The sequence below is a fragment of the Rhea americana genome, unplaced genomic scaffold (assembly GCF_003343005.1).
Source record: "Rhea americana isolate MKP2758 unplaced genomic scaffold, rheAme1 scaffold_223, whole genome shotgun sequence".
Classification (NCBI taxonomy): Eukaryota; Metazoa; Chordata; class Aves; order Rheiformes; family Rheidae; genus Rhea; species Rhea americana.
The window spans coordinates 1,306,165-1,327,123 of record NW_028186339.1 but is presented as its reverse complement, the minus strand read 5'-3'; the positions used below and the strand labels follow the sequence as shown (position 1 = coordinate 1,327,123).

Sequence of the window (20,959 nt, the reverse complement as noted above, 5' to 3'; positions counted from 1 at the left end):
TTTCCCTCCCTCTTTCCCTCCCTCTTTCCCTCCCTCTTTCCCTCCCTCTTTCCCTCCCTCTTTCCCTCCCTCCTTCCCTCCCTCCGTCCTTCCGTGTGTAATCTAGGTTGAATACAATGCACAATTCCGGAGCTGCAAGGTACAACTTAAGTTGGCCATAAGAGGAGGAAATGAAAAATGTTCCCAGGTCACAGAAAGAGTTCTGTTGACAGCTAGAGGGTTTAAGCTGATGATAGCTAGGGTCAGGTATGAATTCAAATAGACCAAACCATAGAATTTCTTTTCAGGTAAAACTGTGCATTAAGTCACAATATCTATGCTTGATAGCTATGTCTTTTTTTTTTTCTTCTTTTTTTTTTAAAAAAGTTTGCCATAGAGTAGCAGTAGCTTTCAGATTTTGGAGCGGTGCCTATTACTGTGCTTGGTTGGAGGTTTGGCTGCATTTGGCTCCTCTTAATGCTTCTCTCTGCACCAGAGTAATGCACTAATCAGAGCAGCCTCATAATGTGTTAGGTCCCCAGGCCAGCATATAATGGACAAGACCTAAAGGCTTATTGACATGGATAAGCTACGATAAACCAAGTAACTGTTCTTTCTTGGATATTTTTCAATTCTCAGTAGTAGAAAAGCTGGATGTAAGTTGTTCTGTGTTGTACCTCTCCCCTAAAGTTCTAGTTAATTGACCCTGTTGGATTATTTGGACTTTCTCAATACAAACATAGGGCAGGAGGAGAGCAGGAATGTTGAGAGCTTCTGTGAATTCATTTTTTTGTTTTGTTTGTTTTTCCTTAGAATTGTGTATCTGTAAACTCAGGTAATAGTTGGAGATCTCCAGGGTAAGTATTTTGTGATGTGCCTACCTTGGATTTAATTGCAAACTCTTTCAGAAGAGTTTAGCACCATTCTGTGCGTATAAATAAGCACAAATAGCAGTGAAGAGTTTTATACTTGCAAATCAGTCATATTTACTACACAGATGCTCTCACTAGGTTTTATGTAAAAGATGCAGACACACGTAGAGCTTAGAGGTAGATATGGGCTTGCTTAGTAGCCAACCTCCTTGACCTTTCAGACTACCAATTAAAAACTTTTCCTGTAGTCAAAACCATTGCAACTCGGAGCGCTGTGAGTGGTCTGTGCATGACGCTCCCAGGGAACTGAATCCTTTGAGGCCCCACTGCTCCAGCTGTACAACGGAGGCTTGGCCTGTGGTATTTGAGAGCCTTTGAGTATCCCCCTTTGCCAGCTGCATGATACAGACGTGGCCTGTAAGCCATGGTTGACCTGCTTATAAACTATGTGCAGCTACAGAGCTATGTACTGGCCTCTTCAGCTTTTCTCAAATATTTATGTGAGGAGCTTGCCTGAGCTTAGCAGTTTGACTTCCCCAGTGGTATTCTTCTGCACTTGACTTTTCACTTCATTTGGCCATCAAATGATGAGTTTGAGAAGCCAAAGTAACTTCAAACACCTGGGACTACAGATTTTTTGTTGCATTCTGTATGTCATTTCCATATCAGGAAAAACAAAAAGAGTGTTAATGGACAAAACAGATAATGTACCATTGAAAAGTTGTTACTGTAAAATAATTGCTTTAAAGACATTAGGCACAGAGATTCTGCATTATCAGCTAATATCCTAAAATTAGGTTTACTTGCTGTGTTAGCACTTTGCCAGTATATAGCTTCCTATTTTTTAATAAGTTTATTTTCCTTGTGGGCAGTAAAGTATTCTACTGGGCTTCAAAAATAAGTGTCTTCATTTTTTTCTGTGAAGATTATTAAAACTAGGTTAAACAAACAAACAAAAAAAACCCAAAAAACAAAAAATCAAAAAAGAGTTCCTGCAGTTGTCTGCATTTTTGTTCTTGTTAAATCTATGTAGAAAATAAAAATAGATTGGTCGGTTTCATACTTGTGTCTTATTAGGGGATTACAATGCAAATAACTCTTCTTTCTCGTGAATGTAATTTAAATAGGGAGTGAGCATACAATGTAATAAACACTATCTAAAAGTGCCATATGGCTTTAAAGACTGGATTTTGGTATCTCCTTCTGCAGTAATAGTGATAAAGTGACTTTTAAAATCTTCTTCGTTTGCATAACGTCAGTATTCATGGGTACACATATAGAGATACATCTCATCTCATGCTGTAAGGTAGGCATACTTCCTCTGATTCCTTTTGAGCTACTTATTCTAATAACTTACAACACAATAGGTTTGATACAGGCTACTTCACTTCATGTTATCTAGGCTGATAGATTTTTGTTTCTAGGCCATAACCTGGTATGTAAATGCAGTTGCACACATGAATCTCAAAAATCAGCTAGATCAGAGGAATTGTATGGAATTTTAGAGGAGTTGTACTCCCCTAAAATTCCTAAATTTTACATAGGATCCTATAATGCTGAAAACTGATGCAATTACTCTAGTGAAGATCTTCTAACAAAGGCAAGATTTAAAGTTAAAATCCTGTAAAGCATTATTATAAGAGTTGAAAAAGTTAATGGGGTGCTTCATTAACCAACACAGCCTGCCTTAAGTACGTATTGATGAGGAATAGACTTGAAATTAAAATTGTGCCAACCGATACACTTCTATATTTGATAAAAATTGGAAGCTTTGGAGTTAAGTGACTTATGCTTCTGTTCCTACAAAAAAAAAAAAAAAAAAAAAAAAAAAAAAAAAAAAAAAAAAAAAAAAAAAATAAAAAAAAAAAAAAAAAAAAAAAAAAAACAAAAAAAACAAAAAAAAAAAAAAACAAGACCCATACTTACACCCCCTAGAAAACACTTGCTTTCATCTAAAAATCTGGTTGCACAGTAGGTGTTTATCAGAGACTAACACCACTGGAGGAAGTTAGAATTACATAAATTGGCTGTGTATTTCTTATCTTACTCATTTTTTGTTTTGCTTAAGTTATACATAATATATCCCTTTTGGACTTCTGTAAATGGTGTTCCCCATATTTAATGATTGAACAGCACCAAGTGGTCCCTTGATTTTGAACAGTTAAACCTTCCATAAGTGCATCTATAGATATGTATTTCTTAGGTTCAGAAGGCGAACTGAAATGTATGCTAGCACTTGGCTATGATACTCTCCTTTGGTTTTTTGATTACTTAAGAGGGCTGATCAGGTCAGAGTATCAGCATATATGAATACTATCAACCAGCTTTAATTAGCCCTATTAAAACACTTCCCTACTGAGAACTCTAACTGAGCTAGAAGGTTTCGGTTCTAATTAAAAAAAAAAATGTATTCAGCTCATATTGTAGTAATATGACGTGAGGGGGTTTATACCTTGATCCCATTCCATTTTCATTCTAAGAAAACACAAAAGGGCTCTAAAACATGGTTGAGGCTTGTTAATACACTTTACTTCTGAAATCCTGTAGTTTAGGTTTCGGGTATAGTTTACAGAGAATACCTGCTTAGTTTGTGAAATGTGTTGTGTAGAAGTAAATCCAGTCCACTAGGACATAATCTGGAATTGCTTGTAGTGCATAAAGGAGAATTTATTGGTAGTATGTGTATGACAAAGGTTCATCTGCTTGCAAGCTTCTGGTACCATTCATCCTTTGAGAAGGATGCTGGGTCAGAGCTGCGTGCGTCTTTGCTGTGGCCTTTTACTGGACAACTGATAAGCCGAAGAACTGCCAGAGGACAGTTTTTCTCATTCACTCTTTCTCGCTTGTTCTTTTTATATTTTTTAACCAATTTGGTTGAAGTGCTTTGGTGTTCTGCAGTAGGGAAGGAATGTTCTGCAGTGATCATTTAAAGACTACATTAAAATGAGTAGTGACCTATCTTGCTTGGTGTCAAATGCATGTGATATTTGTTCTGAACTAGATGCTCGGTCACTGTTTTGCTGAGATCCACATGCTCGGTGTGTTTTTTCTCCGGGGGCGAGGAGAAGCAGGACATGATTTGTGGCTGTTATATGCCACAAATATATATAGCCATATAATGGCTGTTAGAATGAAAGCAAGTGTGTGTGTGTGTGTGTGTGTGTGTGTGTGTGTGTGTGTGTGCGCGCGTGTGCGCGCGCACGTGCTAAAAAGGGATAAAACAACTGTGGTCAAAAATCTTCACTGTCAGTGAAGGAACAATTAATGAAACAATTATTCCCAAGTTGATGCTGAAACGCTAAATTGTTAGGGTGCTTATATCAATTTGTAAGTAAAGCATAAGATATTCATATCATTGTGGTTCCATCCAAAACTGTCTGGAACAAACCAGGTTTGGATAAATTGAGGCAAATGGCATTTACCAGTTCACTTTTGAAGATCTTACCCAACTTTAGTTTCAGGTGACTATGGACAACTTTGTCTTCTTACTCAGCTCAGAGTTCTACGTACAGGCTTAGTGTGTTATGTCTTCACTACGTTATCATAATAGGAAATTCAGATTTATTAGTTTTGCTCATTTTATTGATTTTGCTGCTCTGCATTCAGTATGTACAGCATTGGCACAATATAGCTTGCGTGCTAACTCATGTAATATCAGTAGAGCTAGTAACTCTGTTCCAAACCAAAATATTTTGATACTGATAGAGCAATGAGAAAAGAATGTAGTTGTTGCATTTCAGGCTGTTTTACAAACCTAGGAAATGAAGGGAAAGAATAGCTTACAAGTGAAGCAGGTTTAGTTGCAGAAGTTACTGTGACAGAATGAATATGATTTCCAAAGTACCAGGTTTTTTGGAGTCAACATTTTGGTTAAACAGCACAATGAGAAATTCAGAATAGGATTATAAATCAAAAAAGGGTCAGCAATAAAGAATGTAGAATCATAGAATCAATAAGGTTGGAAGGGACTTCTGGAGATCATCTAGTCCCACCTCCCTGCTCAGCAGGGTCACCTAGAGCATGGTAGACAGGGTTGCATCCAGGCAGGCCTTGAACATCTCCAGAGAAGGAGACTCCACAACCTCCCTGGGCAACCAGCTCCAGTGCTCCGTCACTCTCACAGTGAAGAAGTTCCCCATCACGTTCAGGCGGAACTTCCTGTGCTTCAATTTCTGCCCATTGCCTCTTGTCCTGTCGCATGGGACAACTGAAAAGAGTTTGTCCCTGTCCCCTTGACACCCTCCCTTCAGGTGCTCGTACACCTTGATAAGATCCCCCCCTCAGTCTTCTCTTCCCCAGGCTAAACAGGCCCAGTTCTCGCAGCCGTTCCCCAGAGGGCAGATGCTGCAGCCCTCTGATCATCTTCGTAGCCCTACATTGGGCTCTCTCCAGTAGCTCCATGTCTCTTTTTTACTGGGGATCCCAGAATTGGACACTGTACTTGAGATGAGGCCTCAGCAGGGCTGAGCAGAGGGGTAGGATCACCTCCCTCAAACTGCTGGCAACACTCTTCCTAATGCACCCCAGGATACCTTTGCCCTTCTTGGCCGCAAGGGCACATTGCTGCCTCATGGTCAGTTTGTCATCCACCAGCACTCCCAGGTCCTTCTCTGCAGAGCTGCTCTCCAGCGGGTCATCCCCCAGCTTGTACTGGTGCCCAGGGTTATTCCTCCCTAGGTGCAGGACTCTGCACTTGCCCTTGTTGAACCTTGTTGACCAGCTCTCCAGCCTGGCCAGGTCTCTCTGAATGGCAGCACAGCCCTCAGGTGTGTCAGCCACTCCTCCCAGCTTGGTGTCATCAGCAAACTTGCTGAGGAGGCACTCTGTCCCCTCACCCAGGTCACTGATGAAGAAGTTGAACAGGATGGGACCCAGTCCTGAGCCCTGGGGGACGCCACTAGCCACAGGCCTCCAGCTAGACTCCACGTCACTGACGACAACCCTCTGAGCTCTGCCTTTCAGCCAGTCCTCAATCCACCTCACTGTCTACTCGTCTAACCTGCACTTCCTGAGCTTACCTAGGAGGATGTTAGGGGAGACAGTGTCCAAAGCCTTGCTGAAGTCAAGGTCCGCAACGCCCACTGCTCTTCCCTCGTCTACCCAGCCAGTCATTCCATCATAGAAGGCTATCAGATTGGTTAAGCAGGATTTCCCCTTGGTGAATCCATGCTGGCTACTCCTGATCACCTTCTTCTCCTCCATATGCCTGGAGATGACATCCAGAAGGAGCTGTTCCCTCACCTTTCCAGGGATGGAGGTGAGGCTGACTGGCCTATAGTTGCCTGGGTCCTCCCTCATGGCCTTTTTGAAGACTGGAGTGACACTGGCTTTCTTCCAGTCCTCAGGCACCTCTCCAGTTCTCCAGGACCTTTCAAAGATGATGGAGAGCAGCCTGGTTACAACATCCGCCAGCTCCCTCAGTCCCCATGGGTGCATCCCATCTGTGCCCATGGATTTGCGGATGTCTAGCCTGCCCAGAAGGTCTCTAATCCTATTCTCTTTAACCAGAGCAAAGTTTGTGCCTTGCTATGTAGTCCCTCTGGCAGGTGTCAAGGTGGTTGAAGTCCCCCATGAGAACCAGGGCCTGTGATCATGAGGCTACTTCCAGGTGTCTCTAGAAGGCCTCATCAACTTTCTCTTCCTGGTTAGGTGGTCTGTAGTAAACACCCACAACAGTGTCCCCCATGTTAGCCTGCCCTTTGATCCTTACCCGTAAGCTCTCAACTGCCTCCTCCTCCACCCCTAGGTAGAGGTCAATGCATTCCAGTTGCTCAGTGTATGTAAAAGGTACTTGGCATAATATTTTAATATGGAGGATGCTGATTAAATTAACTTTGCACATATGTTTAGGCTATATTGGGAAAAAACATTCCTTTATATAAGAAATTAAATATTTAACAGTACACTGAAATAACAGGGAATTAGAAGACTGAGATAAATTTGATGTGGATTAATTTTATTTTGATAAATGTGAGTAATTTGCTCAATGTGATTGTCTCAATTTGATTTGTCTATGTATGAACTGTCTAAAAGAGTGCAGTAACGCATGGTGCTAGAGAGCACTGCATACTACTGCCATACTACTGTGTTAAGCAGAAGAGTCATGAAGAGCCAGACATAACATGGAGCGGAATTCTAGTCTGTACAAAGTTGTTTTTTTTTTTTTTTTTTTTTTTTTTTTTTTTTTTTTTTTTGATATCGATTGATGTAAGATACCACCTCTCCCTGTAAACCTTGTCTGGTTTTCCACAGATGATGGAATCATTTATCCAGTTTTTCACCCTCTTTTTGTTGGAAGTAAACCTGGAATGTCTAGACCAACTTAATTGAAGTTGCTCTGGATTTGCATACTACTGTCTCATAGTACATAAATTTTATATGAAAATGTTCTCATACTTAAGATTCACATTCAGATTTCTTCCTCCCAAATGGTAACTTTTTATAGCCTATATAACCTCTGCATTGGAATCATCTGATGCACCATTACTGGGCCACCTTGGGGTGATCTCAGAAGAGGCATGGGAAAACACTTACCGAGGTTTTTTTTTGCCCTTTCCACAGAACAAGCTTGGAGTCAACTAGGGGAGATTTTCTGTGAAATCCTCCCCAAAAGTTTGACAATCTAGTAAAACCAATTTAATTTTGCTATTTGGCAAAAGAATAACGTTGCCAGTGACCCTGCCATTGAACAGATCTCAGACTGAAGTTTCCCTATATGCTACTTTACATGAAGAAAAACCAGTCTGTCTTCTCCATCAGCGCTGGCTTTCCATTCCCATTTACTGTGTGGGAAACGTTTTGCAGAAGAGCATAGTGAGGCTCCATTGGCTTACTCTTGGCTTTCTCACCTTCCTCTAAATTTGTACTTGATGAGAAAGTAAATAGTCCTGTATAGCGCATTACACAGAACCATGCACATAATTATTTAGCATGATATGCCACTTTTGAGATCATGAATCCAGTGAGTTATCCAGCTAAAGATGTGTTTTTGTAAGGTCAGTAGTGAAGCACAGTGTTATTCCTCAGCTGTAGACTGCCCCCTCCTTCATTGCTTGGAAATTGCAGTCTTTTTGAGGGTGGAGTTGAGGAGACAGTACTGTGACATGGACGGTTTGGGCAGAAACTTTTCTGACCACATATGGAGAGTGCAGTGAAAAGGGCCATGTAGGTTTGGAAATTCTGAGTCTGTGCAGTTAGATGGATCCCTGGGAAAAGGGTAGGTTACAGTCTGTTGAATTCATTGATCTCAGTGTTTGTAACTCCTTTTCTTCTTTCATCTTCCATTCTGTACCACTTTTGCAGAAATGGACAACCTAGGCATTACTGAAATTCTCTTAAAGCAGTTGAATTGCAGTTTGTGTACATTCTTTGTCTGTCAGAAATGTTGTGCAAAATATTAAGTATTTGTATATCCCTCTATTTGCTGCTGTAGTTGAGATTTATAACTCCATATCTTCCCTCTCTTTCATTATTGATATACTTGTTTTTACAGTAAATAATCATAATAAAAAAGAAATCTGGTAGCGTGCTAGCCTGCTGAACAAAGAAACAGGCAAAGCCTACGAACTGAAAAGTAGTAGCTTCTGAGGGATTTCCTACTAGTGCACTGCAGATGTGTGGCCTATGATTTTAGTATCTTAATTGCATTAGTGCACATCAGGGAAAGGAAAACACATTATTCTGCACTGATTTTTCAACTTTATTCATCAATAAGACCAATTTTTCTCATATTTAAGTATGAAAAAGTGATTAAAAAAAAAGAGAAAGCTTGATACACATAGCATTGGATCAAGGCACATACAAGACTGGCCAAAGGGCATACAATGCACTTTGGTTCCTAGGTGAAGAAACAAATGATTATGGCAACAAAGAGTGAATGAGTGGCTTGGGGTTTAAACACAAAGTAGCTCATACTCAGTAGGAAGCCAAAAAGAAACATTTTACCTTACAGATTTATTATGGATTTTCTGGAAGATTGTGACAGTAATGGGCAGTATTCCTGACTGTAATGACAGCATTTTTAATAAACATCTCTATACTGTTTTTTCGTATATATGCTTTAAAATAGCTTTATTTCCGTAGTTGGAATTTACACTATATTGTTGTCTGATTACCTTTGTGACTAAATTGTTTTGAATCTTGCTTGTATTGCCTGTTTCTATCCTCATTTTTTTCCTTATGAACTATATTTGCCATACTTTTTCTATTCCAAGCTATTTCTAAGTGTTTTCTGTCAGTCCTCTTGCCTTTGTCTCCCAAATGCCTGTGATCATCCATCAGTATTTTCTCTGTAATAAGCAACTAGTTTTGGTAGCCAGAAATCTAACCATAAACTATATCTACTTCCTTAGTATGTGCAACCTAGTGTGTTTCTCTTCTTCTTTATTAACTCCTTCTTAGGAATTTCATTATACTTACTTGCAAGTATCAGTTTTACTCGATAAGAGCTTGTCTCATGCATGCAGTTGGTTTGATGATTATATTTTAAATCGGATCTCACCATTTTTGAATGGATACATCCAGACAGCTGATATTGCCCATTACTACACACATTTTTGTTTATTGAATATTGTTGAGGTTTACAGATTGAATAGGCCCAATGTTATAGTTCTGTGAGTTTTTCTATCCACTTCTTAATCTTCTTGATTTGCCAAGTTTAACATTATTTTATTAATACCAAAGTGAAAAATGACCTGTGCTTACACTTACAAGGATCTCAGATGAATGTTCTGACTGCTCAACACGGCAAGAAAATTCACTTTCACAGTCAACAAGTCATCTTACTCAGTAGAACACAAAAGTTAAATGGTCTGTAACTTCAATATTAGCAAGGAAAATACAGTACAAATTACTAAAAAATACTAAAATATAGAATTGTGGTCAGGTATCCCCACTACATTAATCGCAGCAGTAGCCTGAAATTTGAAACTTTTAATAAAAAGTTCTTAAATATAAATTATATGGCAAATGTACAGTACATTGCTTTGTCAGTTCTCTCAATCCAGTGTTTTGCGGTAGAACAGCAACCTTTAAAGTCAGTCTTTTCTTGTTAAAAAATCAAATCAGTCTTTCATTTCCTTCAGTATCATGAGTGTGAATGATCTGAATCTGGAATACCACTGTCTCTGTAGCTTCTGTTACTACTGCTTTCACTGTGGCTGTTCTTATACAGATTCATTCCATTAGGTGGGAATATGGTATGTATTACAAATTCCTCCTTGGACACTTGATCGCTATTTATTGGTATCATCTGAAAAGAAGTCTCCCTGATTTCTAGAATGGAGTTATCCTTCTTAGTTCCTGCTTCAGCATAGTCATCCTTTCTCCTCCGTCCCTTGCTGTACGCACAGTTCCGTGAGAATAAGGATCCATTTCTATGAACGTACCAGCAAACTAATGCCAGCAATGCTATAGCTACTAGAGCCACGGCACCTCCTATAATGGCAGCCAAAGGTAAACTGGAATTTTTGTAAGGTTCTTTCTCTTGTTCTCGGTTCAGGGTTGTTGTAGGATTGTACATTTTAAGAGGTGCTGTTTCAGTCTCGATGCATTCGGGAGTTTCATCTGACAGATAGGTGTTACTGGTTTCCATGGGAACCATACATACACGGTATGGTGATTCGGGTTCCAGAGCTGTAAGTAAATAGTCATTTCTGTCTCCTGTAACTATTGTTTCAGTTATAGATCCAAAGGCAGGACTGTGACCCATCTTGAGCCAACTCAGTCTTAAAGCAGTCATTGGTAGTGCAACTTTCCAAGAGATATGTATAGTCTCTGTACTTACAGATTTCACAAATATTGTTATAATTTTGCGTACTGGGCTTGCTGTGGTTCTGTAGTTCTTATTCAGATTGGGAGTTTTTATGTCTGGTTGTTTGGTCACAGAAACTGGCCAATGTCCTTGGGCTGGATATAACGTGTTTGGTATTGCAGTAGTGATTTGGATGGTGCTTATTGTACCATCATCCTTACAATCAAACAGTTCTGCATTGAGGTCTTTGATAGCCATTCCACGTACTTTTTCTGGTGCCTGACACATCAGTCCACGTACATTAACCTTTAAAGGTAATGATTGTAGCCAGTCACGTACCCATTTCATTTTGCACCCACAGTGCCATGGGTTGTTGCGAAGAAACAATTGAGTGATGTTGTCCAGATCATCAAAGACACCCTGAGGTAAATTGCTAAGATTGTTATTGGACATATCTAGTCGATACAATTGCCTTAARTAAGAGAAAGCATTAGGTGGCACACGATTGATATGGTTTTCTTGCAGATAAAGCTTTCTTAGATTTGTTCCTGGCAAATTTACTGGTGCAGCTGTAAGTGAATTGCGGACCAATGACAGTTCTGTAAGATTGACTAAATTCATGAAGACTTTGTCTCCTAATCCATGATTATTCAGAAGATTCCCATCTAAAACAAGGCGTTTTAGATTTGTGAGGTCTTGAAGGGACAGCTCTGAAATTGTGGAAATACGATTATCATCCAAGCGTAGCTCTTCTATTGTTTTAGGCAAACCCCAGGGAATGGTGCTAAGGTGATTTCGAGAGAGAAAAAGAAGTCTGAGATACATGTTGTCCCGGAAAGCTCCATCTTCAATGCTAACTGCAGAAACTGAATTATCATCCAAATGCAGTTCTTCCAAATAAGGAATTTGTGAAAGTGAATCATAAGTAATGGTCCTTATATTATTTTCCTGCAAATGCAGTTCTTTAACATACTTAGGGAGGTTGGTAGGGAATTCATCTAGGCTATTGTGGTATAAATATATTCTTTCCACCCTAAGCAAGTTCTTCAGTTCTGAAGGAATCCCAGCATTATTTATTTGATTGTTCTGAAGGAAGAGGGTAGTAGCATCCTCTGGGATTCCTGTAGGGATAGATGTCAAATCGCGGTCATTACAATATATGTAGCCCACATCACAGCGACATACTGAAGGGCATGGTTTGGCACTGACAGAGTAAGGTGCAATGTCCAGTAACAGCCCTATTTTAGTCCATATTAGGAAGATGTTCCAGGTTACACTAATCATGGTCAGAAATGATGAGATTTGTATACAGTTCTGATCTTCAACAATCTAAAAAAACAAACAAACAAAATTATTCAAATCATTATTAAAGAAACTGCAATGACAATTCAACTTCAGCATTACAGAGGACATCTGAAACGCATATACTAAGCTAAAATTCAAGCTTTTAAATACATGGTACTTCCTTTTCCTTAAATCAGTAATTGTACTTCTGCCTGTACTAACTTAACTTGATTTACAGATTATTCTCTATTTTAAAATAACTTTAAACAATATAATTGAGTATGTCTGATCTGTGAATTGTTTTATTTAAGCAAGAAGGCTCTTTCTAAGGATTCCTCCTCATTTCATATATAGAGACAATTTCATGTCGTAGATTTTTTGAGAATGGAATAAGTACAGAGCAGAGGTCAAAGCAAAGTCCAAGTAAATGATTCTACATCTGAAATATAAAAAGTAATTCCTAAGTCAGCTAAGTGAGCTTTAAAACCTTTCCTAAGCTCAGAAGTTCTGCGGTAGTATTATTTTGGAGGTTCGGAAGAGTCCTAATGGTAATTAGTTACTAAGTAGAGAACACAGACAAAAGAGCAAAGACCAAGTAGTCTCTTAAAATTCTTGAGTGCTCAATGTCTCACTGTRTATTTTACAAACACTATAGCTTACTTTTAGTCTTGTTTCTCAAACTGGAATGTTTAGAAGGGTGAAGGTAACAATTGGCTGCTTCAAAGTTGGCAGAGCTGTTAGAGCTTTCTAGTTGACTGGATGGAATATTTCATTACATGCTTAAATTCTTGTTTAAATATTTGTCATTCTCAAAAGTCTTCTTACTAAGCAATACACTAGTAAGAGACTATTTGACAGGTTTAACTACATTTTCACATCTTATTAGTTCAAACTGTGCAAAGTAGAGTAATATAAATTAACTCTTGAGACTGAAATTAGAATTTGCACTGGTAGTGTGTTTGTACATTCGGCTCAAGTAATTAGCATTTTTATAGCTTTGAAGACAACATAATTCAATTACTATTGTAATTACAGCTGTGAGAACTTCTGTAAGATGACCTATACATTAAGTGATGTTATATTCGTCTCTCTTGTGGTTTTGCTTATTAATTGAACTTTATTCTCAGAGGCATGAAAAAGAAAATAAATTAATATTGATCCTACCGTATTTAAAAGTATGAGTAAATTTTGTGCTTCGGGATATCCAGTAAATGATTTTTTTTTCTTGCGAGTCACTTTGTATGGTTTACTCCATGTAGTTGTTTTTTCTTGACTGATTTTACTCAAATGATCCTTCTTAGTAGGTATGTTTCCAGACTGCTGGCACTATATTCAATGAACATTCCAACAAAGATTTATCATGGTACATAAGCACACCAGGCTGTGGAATAGAAAAGCTTCAACTTCCTGTCACTGTGCTGCAGTAAGACTTCTATTTTTGTCTTCATATAAGGTCTGTGAATGAAGAGCCTCTATTGTTTGGTTTAATGCTTTTAACAGAAATAACTTTCTTTGTAATTCTTACAAACTCTCCTGTGTAGAGTAGTAGTCAGAGGTGGTAATTTTAGCTCCACATGATGGAAACTATTCATTATGCTGAGGCTTGAATGAGGATAGCCTCTTCGGGAGGTCAGGAACAGGGGTTTTTCTATCCAAAATTATCCAAGTATACAGTTTGTACAGTAGCTACATCCTGATACATCCACACCTCTTTAAAAGAACCATTTTCCAACTTTCACTTTTCAATACTTCTTCAGAATTCGTAATGCAGAAAAAAATCCTTCCTTGCAAAAGAATGCAGGTTATTTTACTGTAGAAATTTTATTTAATTCAGATGGTTTTCTTCATAAGAAACAAATATATATTATTTCCTTCCAGGAAAACTCTCCTTCTAAAGCTTTCCTTGAATTGTTAATTTCCTGTGGAAGTAAAAAACAAAAAATTGCAATTAATAACTAGTGGACACTAGTACTCCATTGCATTCTTATATAAACTGAGCTATGCTTACTATATACAATTAGCACTTTTCTTTTCAAAATATTGGTAATTCAACGAAATACAGACCTGTTTAAAAGTGTATGTTGTTTAGTCTCATGTTGTTGCAGTTTTGCTGGAGCTATCTTTCTTTTCTCCCAGTAGAAGGTAAAGTCATCCTCAAACAATAGATAGTGAAAAAATACTTGTAAACTTTGCTGCCTTTCCCCCTTGATTGCTAATGGAAGTCTAGCCTCCTTGGAGGAGGCTGAACCAGCTTGCTTTTCATTCTTGGTCAACTGAGGTAGACAATGATCCTCGTGCAGGTTTTGTCTATGAAATGTACTCAATATGGCCAAGCTGTATGAACTTCTGGCTATTCTATTTGAAATGTTGCACAATGGAATCAGTATTTAGACTAGTATTTTATAACAGTCCACTAAACTGAGCATGATCCACAGAATTAAAATGCTATGAAGAAACTGCATGCAGAATTTACTTGCTTAGCTCCTCTAATATGAGTATAGCTATAGATTTGCTCCTGGTCCATCATAAAGTATTAGACTTAAACATAGTCTCTGTTTTAAAATGGTCTTTTGCAATTTCAAGCAAGCATCATGAAGTCCTGATTTGGCAAATCAGTAATACTTCTACAGCAACAGGAAATTTGAACTGATACAAAATTATTGTGACATAAACACAAATTATTTTCATTTTTCATGGAAGAAAGGTGACCATAAAAGGAAAAAAAAAGAAAAAAAAAAGGACCCCACTTAAAGATCACGTGCACTGAGAAAATGATAAATCCTTTTTCTTTGTGATGCTGCTTTCATGTTAATCTGCCCTTTCTTTGTGCTCTACTTTGGTAGAGAAGTATGYGTTACGTAAGGTAAAAACTCAGTCTGCATGGGCACATTTTGAAGCAATATGGGAGCATGCTTTTTTTGGTGGGGTGGAGGAACAYGATGCTTGAGTAAACCCAGTAAAGAATCCAGATTCTTTGCAACTAAGTAGTAGTCAACTTTCTTGGTCAACATTACTCAAGTGTTTGTAGACATAGAAGTCCAGAATCTGTTCCTAAAATTACAAACTTCAAATCTATTCCTAAAACTCAGAATTCCTAAAACTTTTAACACCKATATAAAAAACTGTTTTCTTGGAACTAGAATGAAGTGATGGAGGCATATTGTGGAGTGGAAATATATATTTGTTGTTAAATAGGCCTTTGAAGGCTATAATAACTTTTAAGAATTTATTAAAAAGAATCCATTAAATTGCTGTTCTTTAGAACTTTTAAAGCTTTTAGAAATAGGCCGTAAAAATACATGTTTTACTAAGCAAAACAGAAGCTCTAATAGGCATAAGTCTTGCAAGAAATTAAATGTATTTGTTTTACCTTTTTAGATTATAAACTCTTTCCTCTTTGCTTCATTTTATAGTCAACCTTCATTTATTGCCAGTGTGGCATTAGTGGAAAGGTAGGATTAAAATGAAAGCTCATCGAGTTCTTGGAATTTTTTTATCCTTTCTCTCAAAATTACATGAAAACAAGACAGAAAAATAAAAGCAGGTCTCTGGAGAAGATGACAGTGTTTCAAAAATGTGGATTAAAACTATACCCCCCACTCTCTTTTCTAAACTTAAAATAGTTTTTTTCAGGTTTTGATTGTTTGATATCTTGCACTTTTTATCTCAAGCCATAGCTGAAAACAATGTTTTTGCATATCAAAGGCTGCAGTGATCTGTCTACAGAAAAGAAGGGAATCCTGCTGCCATGTTCAAACTTTCCTCTTCTTAAGCTGTCTCTGCATATTCCCTGACATCAAGTCATTATAGCTGATCCTGCAGGGTGAAAAGTGACCCGAAAAGTGACCCCCTCTGGTACAGACACTGTGTCCAGGTTTCCACAACATCAAATTGGGAAGCTTCACGGATACATGATTTTGAAAGAACCCATTAATTTTGAACAGAGCAGAAAAACATGAGTTTTAGAAAGTACATGTTGAAGTTTATTTTTAAATGCAAAAAGTACTTTTTGTTAACAAAAGTAAAGTTTGCACAACTGAGCAGCAGCTTTTATGCTTATCTTTATTCCAAGTTGAATATTTTTTCTTGAACTTTGAACTGCATGGTTAAATCACTTTTCCTGGGACATTGTGTAAGCAAGTATTACAGATTGTCATAATGTGTAAGACTTGTGCCATGTACTTATTGCTGTAGCACAGCTAGGCAGAGGAACATTTTATTTTAAAACGTTCAAGGTAATTTGCACTATACAAGAAAAATGCACTGCAGAAAAAGTTTGTATTGATTATAACATACGGAACCCAGCTGCGTGGTCTATCTAGTACATAAGCAACAACAACAGAAAGTTTTACTACATTGGGAAAGCTGAAATTTTTCTAGAAATGGTGCTAAAGAAATCTTTTATTTCCAAGATATGATACAACATGAATAAAATGAAGACCTGCCTGAGCTGAGGTCACATAAGGCTTATTTGAATTTCTAATATACCTCTGTGTTCTCTGACAGGAAGTATGGTAGCTGTGAAAAACAGTGGCTTATTTCTACCTATCGTTCAAAGTAACAAGGGGAAGGGAGAGAATGTGCTGACTGACATTTCTCAGTTATAAATGACAAGAGTAACTTTTAGAATTAATATTAGAAWATGTATATTTCATAAGACTAACAGTGACACTTAATCAGTGTATTTTTACTTATTTATTATAAAATTTGCTTTTATTGCAATATTACCTCCACATTTATTTAGAATCTGAAAAGCATCAGATACACAAAATGTGTTTATAATCCTCTAAAATACTGGTGAGATATCTACTGTACATATTGCCCATTTAGTTTACAAAGGTCATGGTTCCTCTTAAATAACTTCACAAAGTTTCTGAAGAAGTTCCATACTACTAAATTATACTTAAAACAATGCACATACTTTGTTTCCTTAGGTGTGTTACTCAGAGTTAGCTGATAGTGACAGCAGAATGCTTTCTAAGCACTCTGTCTAGAAGCTGAAATTTCCACGATCATCATATTTCAGGAAGGTGCCCCATTCTTTTGTTTAGTGTTAGGCAAGCATAGGGTCCTCTAACTGTCTTTTTAAGGGCTAAAGAATGTAAAGGTTTTTGTTAAAGTGACAGTGAGCTTTTCAGAGTAGGATGCCTCTGCATGCTTGTAAAATTTGGCTTTTTTAAAATGTAGATACAACTTTATTTTAGCTTGTAGAAGAGTATATTTTAATTATTTCTTTACCCTTTCCTTGTGTAGTAACTGAACTTAATATTGTCTTTGTAGTTTTAAATAATATCCTTAAAAATGCAAAATCAGATGTGATTTTTTCCCATCAAATAAAAATGAATTGCAATTAGAAAAGGATCCTGAGTAAAAGCTTAACTTCATGCCTTTCTTCTACAGCATAAAAGATGAGCAGTCAGTATTTGCTGTAGAGGATGCAAATGAACTGAGAATTCTTCAACTTATTTTCTGAAGTTTGCTTTAAATCTTTCCTGCTTTTAAAGTTGTTAGAGTATGAAACTTTTTTCAACCTATTTATACTCGGTTTTSTCTGCTCTGCTTCTGTGAAGGTTGCACATAGATTGCTTAAACCAAAAAAGCACTTTGGGGTATGGGACATGCAACCGCTTTTTGTTTTAGTGCTCCTTGACTGTATCCAACTATGGCTTCTAGGTTTTCTGACGAAGTAAATTTAAAAAAAGTAGAGAAMAAATGCTGCCATTGTTTAAAGGTAATATCTTTTCTTCTTGACAAATTTAGGTAGAATTGTAGCTGCTATGGAGGTCCTAGCAGCAAAGCTGAGATGAAACAAAAGATTAAACATATATAAAAAAGAAATTACTCAGATACTAAATAGAGCTTCAGTACTTTTATTTTTTTCTCCCCATCTTGAAATATTTTGGTATCTACTTTCCCATTACCATATTTGCTTCTTGAAATGTAACACAACTTTGAAAAAAAGTGAAGCTGTAAGATTGTTTAAATTCTTATAAGTAATAACAGGAAGAACATGTTTTGTGATGATGTAATATGCTTATGGAATGCTTTTCAAGATGCCTACCCTAAGTGATTTTTTGATCACTTATTAAAAATAAATGTAAGCAATCATGTATTAATTCTTATGTGCATTCTTGTGCTTTGAAGTGAGAGTAAAAACTTCAGAAATGCTAGGCATTAGCATAGAGGTTTCCTGCTAGAAGGAGACAAAGATGGCCATCTACCAACTGAAGCCACTTGAAATAACTGTAATGCAAAGTCTGCAAACTCTAGCAATTGCTTTGATTAGTCACTGTTGCCTAAATGGTATTTTTCAACTTTCAGGTTTGATTGCAAAGGGGAAATGAAAAAACAACCCAGAAACACATCTTTATTTTGTTCTTGCTGTAAAATGTATAYGTTTTATTTTTAAACATTAAAGCTTGCTGCGAGTTTACTACAGAGCTTTTGCCCACTGGGGGGTGGTACACACTACAAAAAAAATGTACTTTTAAAAGAGTCACAAGTCAGATGTTTTTGCTGTTGTCCAGTTTTCTCTGCTTTAATTATAACAAAGTCTCCTGTTGAGAAAAACAGAAGCAGCCTCCAAAGGGGGAGGAAAAAGAGTAATCACTCTTTCACAGAGTTTACAGAATCTTATTTTCTACACTGACTTTATTTAACTACAGTATTTATCTGGTCACTCACCAATTAAAGAAAATGGTATAAATGAATGTATTAAAAAAAAGAGTAAGAGCTAGGGTATTAAATACATGCTAAGGGTTGATCACAGTTTCTGGTATGTAGGAGAAGCACAGAACACAGGAAGAAAACAGACTTACTAAATGTAGATGGGAAAATACGAAAGCTTTGATAGCATGATTAGAACTATGACTGTACATCTTAAGGTAATTAAATTGCTTTCTATAAATGTAGGTCTACCTGTTGTTTCTGAAGTACCTGAAAAAGATGTTAAACAGGACTGCATTGTACAATTTTGGAATAAGTTAAATTTGAGAGGATTTTTTTGAGGGAGGGAGAAAAGGGCACTCAAACCTCTTAAATTTGAACTAATATGTGGCATATATTGACAAGACAAATACATACAGATATCTCTGTATTTATAGCAGACAATTCTTTTCTTTGTACACTTGAGTTGACAAATGCATTTTTCACTCTAATTCAAAGAAATGTTCATTAAGATGCCATATCCCCAGGCAGTAGATGGTGAGCATAATTGATGCTTCTGTCTTCTTGGACAGTATATTTTAGGAAATATAGTCAGGGTCAGGATAATTAATTGTTTTTTAAAGTATGAAAAATTTTGATCTCTTATTTTCTACACTTCATTTCTGTATAGAGAATTTAGATGATAATACAAATTTTGAGTATTCCTTTTCTGAGTGGTAATAAGAAATACCCTTCGCATTTCAGAGTTCAGCTGACATCTTTTGGAGGAATTTAAAGTAATTCTGTATTTCATCATTACTGCTATGTATAAAGTATTCATCTGTACTTTGTTAACTGACCAGAATTGATCCCTTTAAGAAGGGAAGTGACTTATGTTCACTCCCAAATTAGTAACCCATGGCTAACAATACTCCATGAATTAGTTAATTATACGCAGTCATTATTGCTGTAACATGTTTGCAATACTTCTTGCAACTTTGACATGATGTGATAGGGTTCTGCTCAAACCCCTTTGTGGACTAAGGGATTGTTATTTAGGCTACTTTAAACAGAATGATTATACCGCAAATGCAGCTGGTCTTTGCACAACAGTTTTATTTGCTAGTGGTCTGTTTTTTGAGAATTAAAGAAGAAAGTCAGAAAAGCCCATCTAGATGATATAATTCATCACAGATGCTGGAAAACAGGACTGCTGCTTGTAGATGGTGCTCTCTGAAATGTAGGAATAGTCGGTCTTTGCCTTACAAATTACCCTAAATTGCAGTCTGTGGTCATATTCAAGAACCAGGATGGTAAAACAAAGGAGTATGGCAACTCTAGCAATTGTGAGGCAAGATTTTCTGAGAAAATAATGTAGAAATAAGGTGTACAGAGGAATAGATAAAGTATTTAAAACATTTAACAAATGCATTTGTTAGAGGTTTGTATGATGGCAGATAATCATTTAATTATTTGAAAGCAATAAAAAAGTTCATTAAAACTACATAAGGACATTTTGAATGCTGTGAAGATTATCGGGTAGTTCTCTTCCCTCTCCCCCCCCCCAAAAAAAAAAAGTATTTTTTGAGGAGACTTAGGCCTGTTGCATTCTTTCTTCTTGTATGTGCAACCATTTTGTTCTACATACAGTGAACAGCGACTTTGCGTGCTAGTCTACACAACACGCTCGTTCACTCAAAAAATACCCCCGTATTTTTAAATACATGCGGCAGTGGGGGTGCAGTTTTCAAGCGAATCTAAAATCTCTACACCGAATAGCACCAGGAAGCTTTTTGCAAATGCCTGACTCTTGCAATCTGGTCCTAGCACACGCACTGCCCTAAAGCTCCGCGCTGTTAGTTTGCCTCCCCCGACGTGTTGCCTTACTATGCGGGTCACATACTGCGTGTGTCCATGCAATGCATCTGCGCTGTGCACGGATGCGGGCGGAGGAGCCTTTTGCTCTCTCTTTCTCCGGAGTTGAATTGCACGGTTCAGCCGCGCCGCTCGTTTTTCCAGGGCTGCCGACTTGGCGAAAGTAATGCAGGGCTTCAAGCCTAGGTGTAGCTGTTTGCTTACCCTGGGCGGGCGCGGGGCCGGGGCCGGCGGCGGGGGCTCGGGCTCGGCCCCGGGCCGCGCCGCCGGCGGGAGACGCCGCGGGGCTCTCGCCAAGCCTCCCCGGCCGCGGCCAGCTTCGCGCTCCCTCAGCACCACCCCCTTCCCCGCCGCTTCTCGCTCCGCGCAGCCCCCGCGCTGGCGCGGAGCAGTCGCCCCCGGCACTTACCTCCGCGGAGCGCAGCGGGGCGGGGAAATCCCATATACAGTGCGGCGGTGGCGGCCGCCGTAAATCCACTCGCGGCTGGGGCAGCACAGGCGGGCCGCGGAGCGGAGCAGGCGCTGCGCTAGCACGGGGCAGCCGCGGAGCTCG

The 20,959-nt window shown here is 38.1% G+C and overlaps 2 protein-coding genes across 4 annotated transcripts in view; one reads left to right on the top strand and one right to left on the bottom strand.

Moving 5' to 3' along the window:
- Positions 1-20,959, top strand: part of MACROD2 (mono-ADP ribosylhydrolase 2) — an 880,037-nt gene that overhangs the window by 112,347 nt on the left and 746,731 nt on the right. The window lies entirely within an intron of this gene.
- FLRT3 (fibronectin leucine rich transmembrane protein 3) lies at positions 8,538-20,953 on the bottom strand. The gene is made up of 3 exons (XM_085305603.1): positions 20,816-20,953; positions 13,051-13,805; positions 8,538-11,931 (listed from the first exon to the last, which is right to left on the bottom strand). Exon 3 carries the CDS (start codon positions 11,884-11,886, stop codon positions 9,937-9,939), a length of 1,950 nt encoding a protein of 649 aa, XP_085161729.1. The 5' UTR covers positions 11,887-11,931; positions 13,051-13,805; positions 20,816-20,953; the 3' UTR covers positions 8,538-9,936.